The sequence below is a fragment of the Bos javanicus genome, chromosome 2, assembly GCF_032452875.1.
Source record: "Bos javanicus breed banteng chromosome 2, ARS-OSU_banteng_1.0, whole genome shotgun sequence".
Taxonomy (NCBI): Eukaryota; Metazoa; Chordata; class Mammalia; order Artiodactyla; family Bovidae; genus Bos; species Bos javanicus.
In genome coordinates this window covers 115539320-115558491 of record NC_083869.1, presented here as the reverse complement: position 1 = coordinate 115558491, position 19172 = coordinate 115539320, and the positions used below count along the sequence as shown (strand labels likewise).

At 41.2% G+C, this 19172-nt stretch overlaps 1 protein-coding gene across 1 annotated transcript in view; it reads right to left on the bottom strand.

Annotated features, from left to right (window-relative positions):
* The window catches only part of COL4A3 (collagen type IV alpha 3 chain), a 162106-nt gene that overhangs the window by 53867 nt on the left and 89067 nt on the right, over positions 1–19172 (bottom strand). Inside the window, exons 4-17 of the mRNA XM_061386688.1 lie at positions 17409–17453; positions 16766–16810; positions 16085–16147; positions 15035–15088; positions 13340–13366; positions 12754–12831; positions 10029–10091; positions 9868–9903; positions 7988–8029; positions 4627–4704; positions 2138–2200; positions 1693–1752; positions 598–642; positions 240–293 (exon numbers count right to left, since the gene is read on the bottom strand). Of these exons, the coding sequence (XP_061242672.1) occupies positions 240–293; positions 598–642; positions 1693–1752; positions 2138–2200; positions 4627–4704; positions 7988–8029; positions 9868–9903; positions 10029–10091; positions 12754–12831; positions 13340–13366; positions 15035–15088; positions 16085–16147; positions 16766–16810; positions 17409–17453 (753 nt within the window). The remainder of the gene's footprint in view (positions 1–239; positions 294–597; positions 643–1692; positions 1753–2137; positions 2201–4626; positions 4705–7987; positions 8030–9867; positions 9904–10028; positions 10092–12753; positions 12832–13339; positions 13367–15034; positions 15089–16084; positions 16148–16765; positions 16811–17408; positions 17454–19172) is intronic.

The window sequence follows — 19172 nt, the reverse complement described above, 5'->3', positions numbered from 1 at the left end:
GCTAAAATCCCACTGGTCCTAAGCCAGCTTCCACTACACAGAACAGGTTTAACATCTTTCCCTTCAAGTGTTTAAATAAAGCCGCCACAGCTCTCCTTTCTTCCTAACAAATATGCTGAGGTATTTTATTGAACTCTGACTGCAGCTCCTTGCATTGAGTTTCAGGATGTGGGGAGGAAAATGGTGAGAAAACCCAACCAATAATAAAAGCTGAAAGCAGATGTCAGGAAGGGAATTACCTTAATGCCATCTTCACCCCTTAACCCAGGGAAACCCTTGTCTCCTTTGGCTCCCTAAGAGAAGAGCAAAGTGAAGAGATCAGAAGACACACTGATAATCAATTTCTTCTGTAGCAAGCAAAATGCTTTAAACTCCTTTTGGTGGGGTTGGGGGGGCGGGGAAGAGTGTTCAGATGACCTCTCTCCACAGAGAGGGCGTAACACTAAAGGTGCATGCGTACTCAGCCACTCAGTTGTTTCCATATCTGCAGCCCCACGGACTGTAGCCCACCATGATTGACTCTCAAAAACCCTTCTTGGTCTAATACGACTGACTTTCATTACTTCAATGGACCAAGTCATGACTTCATGACTTTACCTCAGTGCCAGGGAAACCAGGGGCACCATCTTTTCCAGGCTTTCCCTAAAACAAAAACAAAAGAAAAACATGTAACTTACGGATACTTTAATAAACACGAAAAACTTAAATGATACGATCTCTTGATCTTAGGCAAGAAAGCCTAACTGAGGTTTCCTTCAGTTATTAGAAGGAAAAGCTATTAATTGCAGAACTGACGATGACCTTCTTCTGCCAGGAAAGGCAGAAGCCAGTGAGATTGGGAAGTTAGGGAAGGTCATGGGATTCTCCAGGCAAGAGTTAGATATGACTGAAGCAACTTTGCACACATACAGTATTCCATTGTATATATGTACCACATCTTCTTTATCCATTCATCTGTCAATGGACACATGTTGTTTCCATGTCCTGGCTAAACTAAAGTTAGCCATCCAAGCTTAGAAAGAAAATCAGGGAAGCGCTGAGCAGAGAAGTAAGCAGGAAAATTCAGAGAGAGGCGTTCACAGTCAATGTATTTATTTGCAATGTTGGCAACTCCTTGAACTGCAGACGTGTCTATATCTAAATATACATATAAAAGGAATTTTACAGTGTTTAAAGAGACAGAGCTGTTTAACTATTATGGGATTAACTATTATGGTACTTACCTTCCATCATAAAATTAAAAACAACATTAGTTGAATATTTTTCTTAGAAAAAATATACTTTTCCCAGTGTATGATTTTTAGCTTTTAAACAATGAGAGTGCTGCATGCTGGGTACTATGGGCTAAGTCATTTCAGTCCTGTGCGACTCCTTGTGACTCCATGGACTGCAGCCCACCAGGCTCCTCTGTCCAAGGGGATTCTCCAGGCAAGAATGATGGAGTGGGTTGCCATGCCCTCCTCCAGGGGATCTTCCTGGCCCAGGGAGTCTCATGTCTCCTGTGTTGGCAGGCAGGTTCTTTGCCACTAGCGCCACCTGGGAAGCCCTAAGCATCTTATACTTGCCACCTATAAAGTCCTGAGTACTCACTAATTTGGGGCTTCCCTGGTGGCCCAGATGAATCCACCTGCAATGTAGAAGACCTGGGTTCCATTAATTTAGGCTGCACACGACACTGATTTCCAAACTCACCTGTGGGCCTGGTTCTCCAGGAGCACCTTTTTCTGATCCATAAGATTCTCCAGGCGGCCCCTGAATCAATGAGAGGTCAAGTTTTGTAAATTACTGATCTTTGACTTACATCGATTTTTATTAACTTTTCCCTTCCATTAAAATTTTTGAAATGATGGGTTATCTAAGTGAGACATTTTATTTATGAATATCAAATAAAAAACAGATGCTATAGAATCAGATGCTGAAGATAAATCACAAGATGGGTGACAGAGGGTGCATATGAAACAGTGCAGGGATTTCAGCTAGAAGCGGCCATAAGAGAATTCTAGTATTTATGATCCCTGCAGTAAAATGCTATCACGCCTTAGCTAATATTAAGCCTTAAAGGTAGGTCATACATCAAAATATGCTCCAAGTTTCTACTTTTAGTTTCAAGGGAACAATATGATTCTAAGTGACCTACGGAGGGTCCAGGGGGTCCGGACTGTCCCATGGCTCCCAGGTCTCCCTTCTCTCCCTTGAGGTCCTGTCACAAAAACAAGTTGAGGTCATGAGAAAGAGAGCAAACAAGATATTATCGACTACATTTGGAAAAGTCCTCTAGCTGTCCAATGAACTGGACTTTCAACTTACATATATACCTCCTATTAACATATCACCATTTCTCACATTTTGAATTTTATACCTGTTAACCCCCTGAAACGATACTCAAACATTCTGTGTGCTGGATTTTATTTTTTGAATTGAGGTATAGTAGATTTGGCTGAGTAAATAGTAGATTTACAAATATTATATTAGTTTCAGGTGTACAATGTAGTGATTTAGATTTTTGTATATTATACCCCATTTATATTATAAACCACTGGTTGTATCCCCTGTGCTGTACAATATATCCTTTGTACAGTCTCTTTTTTAAAAAAGAAAGTAATTTAGATCAAACTATATTAAACTAATTTAACTCCTGAATCAGTTTTCTATAAGCATAATCAGATCATTTCCAATATATTTTACTCTCATTTTTAATATATTGAAATTATTTTCACTGAGATCAATTATTTTCTGAGTAAATGCTATAATGAGGATTTGAGTCAATAATCAGGTTTGTTTTGGCCTTATCACATTTTATTAATATTTTGTAAAAATATAATTTTCAAAAACATCATTTTTTTAAAAAAGAACTTTTTATCCCTTGGGTCAAATCTCCCAGCTCTTAATGTTCTCAAGATAAGATTTTTTTAAATCAATTTTTCAGCCAATAAAGCTTTAGATTTTATTAAATATACTTTTGTTGATTAATTCTGAAAAGTTCAGTTATTTTCCTCAGGCAATATTTTTTCCAGTATTCAATGAGAGTTATTATTTTGGTCATATAGAACTTTGCCGTGTTTTAACTTATCAGTTTTGTTTGATAACGTCTATCATTAAAAGTTAATTATATTGAAAAGTGATGGCTAAGGTTCTTAATGTTTAGAAAATGTTCTAAAATGCCCACGGTAAGTTGCACAGCTCTGTGAATACATTAAAAGCCACTGAATCGCACATTAAATGGGTAAATTATATGTTATGTGACTTATACCTCAATAATGCTGTTAAAAATTAATTATAACGAAAATCCATGAATTTCTTCTTTAAAATGGTGAAAATCACAGCATGTAAATTATATTGCAATCAAGGTATTATCAAAACAATCATAATTTTAAAAAAGAGAAATGATTTATGTTTACTTCTTAGTTTGTTTAGTTACTCAGTCTAGTTTGACTCTTTTTGACTCCATGGACTGTAGCCCTCTAGGCTCCTCTGTTCATGGTGTTTTCCAGGCAGGAATACTGGAGTGGGTTGCCATTTCCTTCTCCAATTTCTTAGTTAATCCACAGGAAAATTATTAGCTTCCCTCTCACTCCCTATTACCTGTCCCAGACATTTCAGGATCAACCTAATGTCTAGGATTGGGGTATTATGCTGTGATGCAGTTCTGAGCATCTGATTCAATTTTGTTCCCCAGTCCTTCCAGCTACCCCAATGTGAGAGCAAAAAGCACCTGATAATTTCAGAATAAGAGTCATGGTGTCCTTGGAGAGGAATGGGGGCCACAGTGTCTTGGGGTTATAATGGCAGGGTAAAAACATCCCATTTGATTATGATGACACTCCACCCTTATTTTTAGGCCATTACCTCCCTTCCCTGGTGGCTCAGTGGTAAAGAATCCACCTGCCAAGCAGGAAACACAGGTTCAATCCCTGGGTTGGGAAGATCCCCTGGAGAAGGAAATGGCAACCCACTCCAGTATTCTTGCCTGGAGAATCCCATGGAGGGAGGAGCCTGGCGGGCTACAGTCTATGGGGTCACGAGTCAGACATGATTGAGTGACTAGATAGCAAAACCACCATCCAGTTGGATCAGAGACATACACCCATTGTGTTACCACCTATTCAAAAATACACACTGAAAACCCAGCCTGTGTTAGGAACAGTGAGAGGGATGAGGATAAAGGGTAAGCAAAATTAGATTGAGGCTCCTCCTTCAACAGTCTTGAAAGTGGCTTGCCTTGGGTCTTCTCCACCTCATGTTTTCCAGTTCTTGAGTAAAAGACAGGAAAAGAATAAAATCCAGAGACCCAGGCTGGCTGGACTGGAGTTAGGTGTTGTTACTGTTTTTAGTCACTAAGTCATGTCCGACTCTTTGTAACCCTGTGGACTGTGGCCCGCCAGGCTCTTCTGTCCATGGGATTTCCCAGGCAAGAATACTGGAATGAGTTGCCATTTCCTTCTCCAGGGGATCTTCCCAACCCAGGGATTGGACCTTTGTCTGCTGAGTTGGCAGGTAGATTTTTTTACCACTGGGCCACCTGGAAAATGGACTTAGGTGACAGAGCTTATAAAAGAGGTAAGGGATCACAGAGCCTCATGGCAGAGAGGGGAAGGCAGGAGCCTAACAATAACACAGAAGAGTTACCGTTCTGTTATCAGGGCCGGTTAGAGTCACAATAACTGTTCCTGGTGGTCCAGGGGGTCCTGTCAATCCTTTCACACCCTGAAGACAAACACACTCAGGAATTACAAAAAAGCTTAAGAGATCTACATTTCCTCTTTAGTTCTTACCTAAAAAATAAAGCAAACAAAACTTGAGACACAGCAAATGCTTTGGTTTCAATGTGACTTAGTAAATAAAATGTGTATTCGTAAGTCTTTTGTTGTTGGTGGTCAGTTGCTCAGTTGTGTCTGACTCTGTGATCCCATAGACTGCAGCACTCCAGCCCTCCCTGTCCTTCAGCATCTCCTGGAGTTTGCTTAAACTCATATCCATTGAATTAGATAGTTAGATGCTATCCAACTATCTCGTCCTCTGTCGTACCCTTCTCCTACCTTCAATCTTTCCCAGCATCTGGCTCTTCGCATCAGGCAGCCAAAGTCCTGGAGCTTCAGTTTCAGTAACAGTCCTTCCAGTGAATATTCAGAGCTGATTTCCTTTAGGATGGACTGGTTTGATCTCTTTGCAGTCCAAGGGATTCTCGAGTCCTCTCTAACACCACAGTTCGAAAGCATCAGTTCTTTGGTGCTCAGCCTTTATGGTCCAACTTTCACACGTGTACATGACTACTGGAAAAACCATGGCTGTGCCTATGGAGCTTTGTTGGCAAGATAATGTCTCTGCTTTTTAATATGCTGTTTAGATTTCTCACAGCTTTTTCCGAGGAGCAAGTGTCTTTTAATTTCATGGAGGCAGTCACCATCCACAGTGATTTTTGAGCTCAAGAAAAGAAAGTCTGTCACCCTTTCCATTGTTTCCCCATCTATTTGCATGGGACTAGATGCCTCAATCGGAGAAGGCAATGGCAACCCACTCCAGTACTCTTGCCTGGAAAATCCCATGGATGGAGGAGCCTGGTAGGATGCAGTCCATGGGGTCGCTGGGAGTCGGACATGACTGAGCGACTTTACTTTTCACTTTCATGCATTGGAGAAGGAAATGGCAGTCCACTCCAGTGTTCTTGCCTGGAGAATCCAGGGACGGGGGAGCCTGGTGGGCTGCTGTCTCTGGGGTTGCACAGAGTCGGACATGACTGAAGCGACTTAGCAGCAGCAGCAGCAGCAGGATGCCACAATCTTCATTTTTTGAATGTTGAGTTTTAAAAGCCAGCTTTTTCACTCTTCTCTTTGACCTTCATCAAGAGGCTCTTTAGTTCCTCTTTGCTTTCTGCCATAAGGGTGGTGTCATCTGCATATCTGAAGTTATTGATATTCCATCCAGCAATCTTGATTTCAGCTTGTGCTTCATCCAGCCTGGAATTTCTCACAGTACACTCTCAGTTCAGTTCAGTTCAGTCACTCAGTCATGTCTGACTCTGTGACCCCATAGACTGCAGCACGCCAGCCTTCCCTGTCCACCACCAACTCCCGGAGCTTGCTCAAACTCATGTCCATCGAGTCGGTGAGGCCATCCAACTATCTCATCATCTGTCATTCCCCTTTCCTCCCACCTTTAATCTTTCAGGGTCTTTTCCAGTGAGTCAGTTCTTCACATCAGGTGGCCAAAGTTGGAGTTTCAGCTTCAGCATTAGTCCTTCCAATGAATATTCAGGACTGATTTCCTTTAGGATGGACTGGTTTGATCTCCTTGCAGTCCAAGGGACTCTCAGGAGTTTTCACCAATACATAGTTCAAAAGCATCAATTCTTTGGCATTCAGCTTTCTTCACAGTCCAACTCTCACATCCATACATGACTACTGGAAAAACCATAGCTTTGACTAGATGGACCTTTGTCAGCAAAGTAATGTCCGTGCTTTTTAATATGCTATCTAGGTTGATCATCTTTTCTTCCAAGGAGCAAACGTCTTTTAATTTCATTTTGGAGCCCCCCAAAATAAAGTCTGTCACTGTTTCCATTGTTTCCTCATCTATTTGCCATGAAGTGATGGGACTGGATGCCGTGATCTTAGTTTTCTGAATATTGAGTTTTAAGCCAACTTTTTCACTCTCCTCTTTCACTTTCATCAAGAGGCTCTTTAGTTCCTCTTTGCTTTCTGCCATAAGGGTGGTGTCATCTGTGTATCTGAAGTTATTGATATTTCTCCCGGTGATCTTGATTCCAGCTTGTGCTTCATCCAGCCCAGCGTTTCTCATGATGATACTCTATATATAAGTTAAATAAGCAAGGTGACAATATACAGCCTTGACGTACTCCTTTCCTGATTTGGAACCAGTCGTTCCATGTCTGGTTCTAACTGTTGCTTCTTGACCTACATACAGATTTCTCAGGAGGCAGGTAAAGTGATCTGGTATTCCCATCTCTTTAAGAATTTTCCACAGTTTGTTGTGATGGATCACCGTCAAAGGCTTTAGTGTAGTCAGTGAAGCAGAGGTAGATGTTTTTCTGGAATTCTATTGCTTATTCCATGATCTAGTTGATGTTGGCAATTTGATCTCTGGCTCGTCTGCCTTTTCTAAATCCAGCTTGTACATCTGAAAGTTCTCAGTTCACATACTGTTGATGCCTAGCTTAAAGGATTTTGAGCATTACTTTGCTAGCATGCGAAATGAGTGCAATTGTGCAGTAGTTTGAACATTCTTTGGCATTGCCCTTCTTTGGGATTGGAATGAAAACTGAGCTTCCAAATTTGCTGGCATACTTAGTGCAGCACTTTAAGAGTATCATCTTTTAGGATTTGAAGTAGCTCAGCTGGAATTCCATCACCTCTCTAGTGATGCTTCCTAAGGCCCACTTGACTTCACATTCCAGGATGTCTGACTCTAGGTGAGTGATCACACCATTGTGGTTATCTGGGTTATTCAGACTTTTTTGTTCTATTTTTACCTTATTGGAGTATAGCTGATTAAGAATGTTGTGATAATTTCAAGTGGACAGCAAAGGAACTCCGCCATATATATACATGTATCCATTTTTTTCCCCCAAACTCCCCTCCCATCCAGGCTGCCACCTAACATTGAGCAGAATTCTTTGTGCTATACAGTAGGTCCTTGTTGATAATCCGTTTTAAATACAGCAGTGCATACATGTCCATCCCAAAGCCCCTAACCATCCCTTTCCCCCATCCTTCTCCCTGGCAACCATAAGCTCTTCTCTAAGCCTGTGAGTCTGTTTCTGTTTTGTATACAAGTTCATTTGTATCATTACTTTTTCAATTCTGCATATAAGGGTATCATCAGATATTTCTCCTTCTCTGTCTGACTTACTTCGCTCAGTATAACAATCTCTAGATCCATCCATGTTGCCACAAATGGCATTATAAAACGTGTTGTTTACTAAGGAACCTAAAATATTTTGCCCACAAATAAACCACAGTATATATATTACCCGCTCTCCTTTCTGTCCTAGCACGTTATCACCCATGTGACCCTGTAAGAAAAGACAAAACCAAATTATCTTTTTAATGAATACAAATATACAGTCTAAGCCCATTAAAGTTCCAATGTTTGTAACTGAACACTTACATTTTAATCGTAATGTTAGGACTGTAAAAGTTACTTTATTGCTTGGAGTAGAGTGGCAACATGTTTCTTTTAAAAGGAGAGATCTTAAAGTGCAGTAAGTTGAAGGGAGTTACTTAAAAACGCAAGTGATGGCATGAAAGGGTGTGGGGTGGAGGAGGAAACCGGCTCAGAGGACCTTTTTTTTGGCTTAGCCAGACACCAGCTAGTTTTGAATCTGCTGGCTGGATACATAACTTCTGGTGCCCTGTTTTCTAGTCTTAAAAATAAGAGGGATGTGTAGTTGAACTTCAGGATTCTGAAATTCAAAACTTAACAGAGAACTAAAAACAGAATTAAAGCTAACCTGACTTCACTAGTAAGTTAGAACATGAGCTAAGTCTAATGTGAATCATCTCTCTTCAGTAAATCTATCGTTTCAACCAATGTCTCTTTGTTTCTTTGCTTCTGAGTTTGCAGATTTTCATCCCATTAGGCCACAAGCAGCAGAGAAAAGCTCAGGATGACGAATCAAAAGATTTTAAACTTTAGTTCTGCCAATTACTGTTTGATGATTCACTTAACCTGAACCTGTTCATCTCACAGAGAACGTATGTGTGTGTCTGCGTGTGTGTATATACACGCACATCAATGAAACAGTAAATGTGAAAGCACCTTGGAAAGTACCCTACACACAAAGGCTTACCTGATAGTAAGAGATACTGTGTTCACTACTAATTTCCTGGTGAGGCTCAGCCCTCTCTCAACATTTTTTTAACTTTAACTAATGAAGGAGATCAGACTATCCAGCTCCAAAATACACCACTTTGGCAGAAGAACTCTTTTTGAGCTGAAGGCATTTGAGAAACAGGGAATGCAGAAAAAGTTCTCTCCTCTCTCCCTGGGCCTCAAGGCTGGGCACAGATTTCCCCGTGTGAATGTGTCACCCTCCCCTCTCCTGTGCACAGAAGAGAAGACAACTCATCATGGGAGACAACACCAGCTTAAACCTGCATAAACAAACTTCACTGAAATAACCCTTATCTTCCACTGGTTTCCCCCATATATTTACCTTCCCACAATTTGTTGCCCCTAGAAGCTCACAACCCACTTCCTATGTCTTGATACTTCACCACAAATGTATCACCCTTTGTTAAAACGGTATACAAGCCTCTGGGTCTGATTGCTTCTTTGGGGTTTTCATTTCATTTCTGTGAGGTCTCCATATGCATATGAAATCAACCTTTTTTCTCCTGTTAACCCAGTCACTGAACCTAAGAAGATAGAAGAAAAAGTTTTTTTTTTTTTTCTCCCCAATCCTAACAGTTGGCTTTTGTAACAGAAAGACATGCAGGACCCTGTTTAATGAGCACATGAACGGTCATCTTTTATTTTCTTGTATGAAAATAACTAGAAAATAGTTATCGGTTGGTTTTGGGAAGCAGCCCAGTACAAAAATGTATAAGATAAAGTACTGGGAGATCAGCAGGACTATGAGAAATGGAAACTTATAGACTAGGAATCCTTGCTCTTTTCCCAACAAGGAGCTCCATATAATTGAATTAAGACTCTTTGTATCAGAGATCAAGTTACTGAAGTGCAGGGAAAGGAGAAGAAAGAGGTGGAGAACTGTTCACGTCCCTGCTGGGGATTCTTGTGAGTCCCAAAGAGAAGCCCCGGCAGAGACCTGCATGTGCAATCAGACTGAGTTGGCTTTTAGATTGGTTAGGATGTTCTGGCTGGTACAACATATAGATTGCAATCTACCTTAGGTCCTGGAGGTCCCATGGTTCCCGGAAAGCCCTAGAAAAATCCATCAGTTAAAATTACAGCAGGTAGTGCACCAAACCTACAACATGTTTAAAATCTTTAAGCTATGATTCTTTTATTAGTTACAATGTCTATTGCAATGGTGGCTTCATACTCACAAGGAATCCTGGAGGGCCAAGTGGACCTGCAGGTCCAGGAAAACCTGGAAGGCCTGGCAAACCCTTTAAATGAAGAGAAGAATTAGAGTAAGTTCAAATTTACTTCTTACTGAAGAACAATGTCCATTAGTTAAATGCCTTACATTATTTTAGTAAAATCAGAGCATAATGTTTCCCATTTACGCCTGCAGTTAATTTCAGTAAAGGCCATGTGCCATGTATAACTACCAGGACTATCTTGCTGGTACTACATAGGGGTACCACCATCCTGATGGTACTATTTCCAGAAAAATGACCAAAGCATTTGCTTTACTTTAGAAGACTTTTAAGATTTTTAGAAAATTTTCCTCTCCCCGCCTCTCTTTCTGTCTCTCACTAAGCATGCTCCTACCTCTGGATCCTTCCACCTGCATTCCCTCTGCCTAGAATCCTCTTTCCCCCGATGTCTATCTCTATGACTCACTTCTGCTCCCTTTTCTTGTCTTTAATTAAACATTATCCTTTCCATGAGCCTTCCTGCATATCCAATCTAAAGCCACAGCACTCCTTCTAACCTAGATACTTCCTATCCTCAACCCAACATTAATTTTTCTCCTCAGCATTTATTACTATCTAACACAACACACATGAATGTGAGAGCTGGACTATAAAGAAAGCTGAGCACTGAAGAATTGATGCTTTTGAACTGCGGTGTTGGAGAAGACTCTTGAGAGTCCCTTGGACTGCAAGGAGATCTAACCAGTCCATCCTAGAAGAGATCAGTCCTGGGTGTTCATTGGTGGGACTGATGTTGAAGCTGAAATTCCAATACTTTGGCCACCTGATGCGAAGAGCTGACTCATTTGCAAAGACCCTGATTCTGGGAAAGACTGAGGGTGGGAGGAGAAGGGGACAACAGAGGATGAGATATTTGGATGGCATCACCGACTCAATGGACATGGTTTGGGTGGACTCCAGGAGTTGGTGATGGACAGGGAGGCCTGGCGTGCTGCGGTTCATGGGGTCACAAGGAGTCAGACACGACTGAGCGATTGAACTGAACTGAACACAACACACAGGAAGTAATTTACATTTTGAAATATTTTCTCCTTCTAAAAGGCATGTCCCATGAGGGCAAGAATTTTGGTTAAACTGTTTTTGGGGATTTGTGCACTATGGTATCCCAGAGCCTAAATAGCTCCTGGTACCTAACTGGCAGGTAGATGGTAAGAGGGATTTCTTATAGAACTGAAGGTCCCACTCTTATACCTTTAGCAGTAGCATACTGTAGTACATTGCCAATGCTCAACACACATTTAAGGGATACATCGTGTCCCAGATTGCTACTGTCTCCTCTTTCTAGATCCCCTGCCCTCAGCATCTGACCCCTTATTGCTTCCTAAGGAAACAAACAAGCAAACAAGAAACAAACGAAGAGCTATCGACTTTTGCGTCTTTTCTCAAAAGCCTACGACTGGGCTTCCCTGGTGGTCCAGTGGTTAAGAATCCATCTTGCAGTGCAGGAGACACGAGTTTCATCCCTGATCTGAGAAGATCCCACACGCCACAGGGCAAATAAGCTCTTGAGCTGCAACTACTCAGCCTGTGTGCCATAACTCCTGAGGCTCGCACGCCTTGAGCCTGTGCGGCACATCCAGAGAAGTCACTGCAATGAGAAGCCTGCACATCGCAGTTAGAGAAAGCTCGAGAGCAGCAACAAAGACCTAGCACAGCCGAAAATAAGTAAATAAGTAAAATTCTCTGATGGCTTCTAATCGCATCACTGTTCAGTTTGGCAGCCCATCCATCACCAGCTGGCATGGCTCACTGGATGGACGTTCAACAACCTTAACTCAAACTCTTTGACTTGCTCAGGCAAATACCAACCTCTACTCAGGAATTTCTACATGTATTTCTGAATTAAGATATTTATGATTGATTAATCTGAAAGTGAAAGTGAAGTCGCTCAGTCGTGTCCGACTCTTTGCGACCCCTTGGACTGTAGCCTACCAGGCTTCTCAGTCCATAGGATTTTCCAGGCAAGAGTACTGGAGTGGGTTGCCATTGCCTTCTCCAGGGGATCTTCCCGACCCAGGGATTGAACCCAGGTCTCCCGCATTGTAGGCAGACGCTTTACCCTCTGAGCCACTAGGGAAGCCCTAATTAATCTGAAAGTTAGTATCAAAAGACTCCTTTGAATCAGGAAGTAAAGGATATTTGGGGGAACAGCTGTTTCTTTGTATCTATTCTGGATCACCCTCAGGCTACAAGCATAGATATCAGAAAGCAAACTATTCAGCAGGAGAAAGATGCATTTAAATAAAATATTACTATCATGCATACTTTACAATAGGACTGTTATTTAATATTACAGTTTTAAATCGCATTCAATGTGGGATACAAACCTATCCTGGATTTTGACAAATACTAAAAGGAACATAACCATTCCTTGAAAACTCCTCCTTAGATTGAAGACAGCTTGGGTGATTGAGACTTGAGAAGAGACTAAAATACATATGTACAAAAGCATCTTTTTTATATGAGCTTAATGTAGTTTCTTATAATGAGGTGAAAGTTTTAGAATAAAATGAAATATATAAATAGGAGAAACATGAATGTGAAAAATATTTTTAAGAGGGTGAGAAAGATATAGGGAGAGGAAGAGAGAGAGAGAAAGAAGAGAAAAAAAGAGGTGGAAAGAGAGAGAGAGATGGAGAATGATAGAGACCTTCTCTGAAGTGTGTACCTGGAATCCAGGAGCTCCTGGCAACCCAGGGTCACCTTTTCCATCAAGGCCTACACCTTCTCCTTCAGCAGGAGCACCCTTGAAAAGGAAATTCATCAAACATCAGCAGCATTTTATCTTCAAGACATCTTTAAATGATTATTCAAGGTCATACTGTTTCAAGGATAAAAGTGCTTCCAGGATATATACTTACAGAAATGCTATAGGATTTTTTAGTTATTCTGTTTTGAAGAATTCAAAGCATTTTCATGTTGTCTAAAACTGACCATTGGCTATAGAGGGAAGACCCAAGAATAATACACCATTTCCCAAGACACCAAAATGAGTGGCACTTCCTGACCTAGAATCTGGAGCCTTGAGCATAAGATCAGTTCTCCTTCCCCAGACCTTATTTTCCTAAAGGATGATACAAAGCTTGCATTCCTTAAGACATATTTATGACAAGAAGTAGAAGATGCTCAATACGAATAAATATCATTTCTGAATTAATCATGAAATCTGATTTGTAATGATATATATTAAGAGATGTGCCTTTAATATGTGCAGTTAGAGATTTTTCAACAACAACATGCCACAAATCACTTACCTTTTCTCCTTTCAAACCAATGACACCCTAGGGAAAAGAGCATCATATTAATAACTAGAGGCAAACCAAATACAGAACATCCCTGCTTTGTCCTTCTCTCTGCTATTCTGCCTTCTCTTCCTGCCGCAAGCTTCCTATTGGCTTTTACATTTGCTCAAGTCTTTCTCATTTAAACAAAGTGCATGTCAGTTGCTTAGTCATGAGACACCATGGACTGTAGCCATTAGCCCCCTCCATCTATGGAATTCTCCAAGAAAGAATACTGGAGTGGGTCATCACTCCCTTCTCCAGGGGATCTTTCTGACCCAGGGATTGAACCTGGGTCTCTCACACTGCAGGCAGATTCTTCACCATCTGAGCCATCAGGGAAACCAGTCTCCCCCAGAATACACTGCCTCATCCTGTCTTACCTATCCTTCCTGTCATCTATAAATTACTCACTTTGTTCATCCCCACTGATTCCTTAGGCCCATATCTGCCTCCTGCCTCCATCTGTCAAGGAAATGTTGTTGTTCATTTGCCCAGTTGTGTCCAACTCTTCGCGAACTCCATGGACTGCAGCACACCCAGGCCTTCCTATCCCATATCCCTTGCTAAAGTCTGCAATGACTTTGATGTTATAGAAACCAAGGACAAAACATTCGTTCTTGTTTTACTGAACTTCTCGACAGCACTAAGAAGCTGTCTGTTACTCGCCTTTACTGGAATTTGTTACAACAGAGATGAAGCCAAAATGGAATCACTCCTGCTAGGTCCAGTGCAGCAAACCAAGACTTAATACCTGCCTTGACTATGGTTTTAACCTTTTCCAGGAATGTGACCTTTGACTGGCCAACCTGGAACTTCCAGGTCAGCACTAATAAGATACTCCACCCAATAGCCCCTTCTGTTTCCCTTAACAGGCTACCTTGTCTAAGACAATGCCTTCTTTGTTAATAAAACAATACATTCTTTGCTAAGAATGTCAGATTTCCATTCTCTCTCTGACTTTAAAATCCTTTGCTATCTATGGCTGGAGGCAACTCTTTCTTTGCTGGATAGGAGAGAGCTGGGTTTGTGAATCATCCAATAAAGCCGGTTAGATGCTCAGATTTACTCAGCTGAATTTTTGTTGTTTAACAATATCTTTCCTGGGCTTACAGAATATACCCCTCTTGCTTTTCTTCTACTCCCAGGGCCCTTCTTCCTTTACAGGCTCATTGTCCTTGACCTCCCTTCACATGCTAGAGCTCTCTAAGCCCCACTTTCAAGGCCCTTCTCTCCTCTCTCCATCCTTGAGTCACAACCACCCATCCAGGTGTCTCCCATTGTCTATCTCAGATCTCTACTTCAATGTCTCAAAAGCAAAACAAAGTCTCAAAGTGCAAACCCCAGTGCATTTATTCATTCCTCTCAACTACTGGGCTCCCCAGGTGGCTCAGTGGTAAAGGATCTGCCTGTCAATAGAGGAGATGCAAGAGACTTGGGTTCAATCCCTGGGCCGGGATGATCCCCTGGAGGAGGGCATGGCCACCCACTCCTGTATTCTTGCCTGTGAAATCCCATGGACAGAGGAGCCTGGTGGGGTTGCAAAGAGTAGTCAAATGTCTACTGTTGACTGGCTTCAACTTCCCCAAGGTCATGACAGATTTCTGTATATGATCGCTTCAAAGGAAACTCCGTGTCTTGGATGGGGAGTTAGAAACATAAACCTACCGGTATTCCTGGGTAGCCTGGTGTCCCCCGAAGTCCTGGGAACCCTGGCTCTCCCTGGAAGACACATGACGCTTGTCATTCTTCTTAGTTGTTCTAGAACAGCCTATTGTGATATTTCCCCTGTTCCTTGCTTCCAACCCTGCAGCAGTAAATTTAGACAAAGTAACCCAAATTCCTCACAACTACTGGATCATGAGGCTAAAGACTAGAAAACCGTTATCTTAATTGAAAACAGGATTAGAATCTACTGTTTCTCAAATTGTGCATAAATGGCAAAAGGTTAATTGTGCCAAGAACTTTTTAATGGCTGCTTCCTTGAAATTTTTGTAATTAGTCCTTTCATGGCCACCATCCTGGGGAAAAGCAGAGTGCAGTCAGGAGACAAAGGAGATGAGTGCACATCGGAAAGCTCAGTTTTTCTCTTCCAACTTTGCATTCTAAGCTTCAGTTTCTGGTTTATATACAATCGCAACCTCAGATGCAAATATCTGTTTGAGCCCTAGTCATCTTTCTGTGGGAGAACACGAGAGAACTTTCTTAAAACATAATCTGAAAGCAAGATGGGTGGAGGGAGGGGGGATTGGGTGCAGGCAGTCAAACGGTACTCCAAACTCCCAGCTATAAGATAAACAGTCCTAGGGATACAATGTAAATGTGAGAAATCTAATTAATGCTGTTAATTTTTTAAAGTTAAGAGAATGGAGCCTAAGAATTATCACACACAAAATGTTTTCCTTCTTTAATTTCGTATCTATAAGCTTACTAAACTTATGATGATAATCATTTCATGATGTATGTAAGTCATTATGCTGTACACCTTAAACTTAGGTAGTTCTATGTGTCAACCATATCTCAATAAAGCTGGAAGAATAAAGAAACAAGCATGAGGAGAAAGAAAATCATCACCTTTCTGTCCTGAAGACATATACCATTGGTTCTGGCCAAAACAACATCTCAAGGAAGGGCTAGGCCATCTCATTGCTATGTCACTCAGGTTTATTAATTTAGCAAAACACTAACTAACCACCTCCTGCGTGAGAAGATACACACCTTGGAACCATTGCATCCTGGCAAACCAGCAAGTCCATAAGGTCCAGGATGGCCCGGGATGCCCTAAAAAACAGAGAAAGTCTCAAAAAGAAAATATAATCAGGCTCTGGGGCAGGTAGAAACAGCGCAGAGCGCACAGTAGGAAGAGACAGGCTAATTTAGATAGTTATTTAAGTATAAATGGTTATTTAAATAGTTAAGTAGTAAACTGGCTATTTTAGATAATTTAAATTAAAATCATAGGAAATAACATAGGCTAATTAAAACCATAAATTATCAAGTGAGATATATTATTTAAGATAAAGCAAAAGGTCTTTCTATACAAAATGAGTCCATTAACATGCTATATTAAGCTGGGGAAAAGGAGAGGAGGGAAGTGTTCACAGTGGTAACTATCTGATTATTTTTATTCCGTGCTATTAAGTAGATTTATCCTATTCTATTCTATTCTGTCTCATCCCATCCCATCCCACCCCAATCTATTCCATTCTATTATGCTTACATTTCAGGAAATGTAATTTGACTTGATATCCTATAAATCCACACTCTTAATACACTGTAATTCTGACATTTTCATCATGTAGCCAAAACATTATACTCATTTTCTTGTGTTAGTGCTTTAACATCTTTATTAAAATGAGCTTGCTTATTATTCCATTTACACATATTCTCACTACTTACTGGAAGTCCAGGAGGACCTGAAAATCCTGGTAATCCAGTTATTCCCTAAAGACAAAAAAGAAGAAAGATGGCAAGAAAAAAACTAAAAATGTTCAACCTGTAAACAAGACATGATTTATCATTCCAATACCCCCATTCTGTAACTATAATTGGGAACAGCTAAAAGCGATTTGAAACACACAAAAAAGCTGGACAAACTTTGTAAATCTTACATTTATATAACTTTTAAATAGACATGATTAAGATCATTTTTGGCTTTGGGGGGGATAGATTTTTTTAAGGCATAATTTGCATAAAGTGCTCCAGTCTTCCACAAACAGATTGAGGAATATTCACCCGTGTACATACGCACGTTTTGGTGATTCCCACCCAACCAGACACAGAACCTCTCCACCACCCCATATGGTACCCTCATGCAACTTTCCAGTCGATTAACACCTACCCCCAAGTGAGTAACCACTATGTAGATTTCTACCATTATAGACTGCTTTTACCTGCCCTTGAACGTCATCTACAGAATTGGCTCACACACAACCTACTCCTTTGTGACATCTGTATATCTTTTACAGTGCCAGGGTTCTTTTTACTTTTTAAAACAAGATTTCTCATCAAACAAGCAGGATAGACTGGTTAGACTACTAACCCTCACGCCTTTGGCACCAGTCAGTCCTGGAGATCCTGGAGAGCCCTAGATCCAAATGCAAAAAAACAAGGTAAGCACTGTGACAATTACTCGGCACTAATAAGCCCGTACATGAAAGGTCCTGGTTTTATTCACACGCCACACAGTTTTGCTCTTGCGATTATTTCATTGTTAACACGGTTCAATTGCTTGCTTGTTTCATTGGCGCTATAGTTATGTATCCGAAAGGACAAACAGAAATCCATTCATACCCCTGCTACTCAAGGTGGGGGGTCCAACAGTAGCATCATCTGGGAGCTTGTTAGAAATGCGCCATCCTGGGTCTCCCCCACCTCCCAGACCTATTGATTCAGAATTTGCATTTCAACAAGATTTGATGGTGATTCTTGCTCACATTAGTGTCTGAGAAGGGCTGCAGGAAAAGCCCCACATTAGCCAGACAGCTGCCGTGGGCTGATAAGGATGAATGACACAATTACAACGGCGGACGAGAATGGCAGGCAATATTTCTGCGCATGAGAACTACTTTATTAACAAAATGTGCCTGGCAGGCACAAATAAATAAATAGCAAACCGAGAACTGCCTGAACCAGAGATAAACTTGCTTGGAACACACAGTGAATACACATGGAGGTCCTGTTTCTTAGAGAATAGCCCCAAACAAAACTGTTTTAACGAAACCACTTGGTGTGAAAGTTCCATTGTCATCCAAAAGTTTTTCTTCATTCCTGGGAGTTTCAGTATGTTTTGGTATTTCTGATTATTTGAGGACAGAGTTGTTACAGAGACTTCTGAGACGGGACCATCAAGGCCAAAGTCAGTCTTTCTTGTCTGAAGCGGAATTCCTAGGTGCGTGACCATGACCCCCTCCTCTGCCGGGGGCTGTCTGTAATCTGCAGATGCCAGAAGCGTGACTTGCAGGTTTCAGTTCGCCATTATAAACTGTCTCATATAGAAAATATTCAGAATGAAGACCTTTATAAACCTGCAACACCTTTTAATCAGGTTTTAATATTCTCTGATTGCCTATCTTTGGTTCAATTATCATTTGTGGCTATATTTTTAAGCTATGGGCTTCCCAGGTGGAGCAGTGGTAAGGAATCTGCCTGCCAATGCAAGAGACTCAAGAGATGTGGGTTCAATCCCTGGGTTGGGAAGATCCCCTGTAAGGAAACGGCAACGGCACTCCAGTATTCTTGCCAGGAAAATCCCGTGGACAGAGGAGCCTAGTGGGCTGCAATTCACGGGGTCAGAAGGAGTCAGACATGACTGAGCACATCACAGAACACAATACAGCCACTCTAAGCTATAGTTTACTATATCAGTTTTCTGGATGAATGTTATGGAATACCTACACATCATGTAACCCACACAAAGCACCGTGTGTTCACAACTATAATTTTAATCCATTACTGACTTCTCTAGAGAAAAGCTAAGGAAACCAGCAGAACGGAGTACAGAAAACAGAATAGGAGTGAGTTAGCATTAGGCTGATCTTAAGTCCAGTGCTGAAGTGACAAATTCCCCTCCAGGGAAATGGAGGGAAATCTGAGACCACGCCCTGAAGGAATGTAGCAGAATGTTCAAACAGTAAACATGTCTGGAACCAGACACTAAATATCCAGAATCGAAATGACTTTTTTCATATTAGGATTAGAGAAAGCAGGAATGAAGAAACAGAATGCATACATGAACACAGTAAAGTAAAATCCCTGGAAAACAGCAAGTCTTGCAACTGTAGGAATGGGTTTAATTTCTTTGACT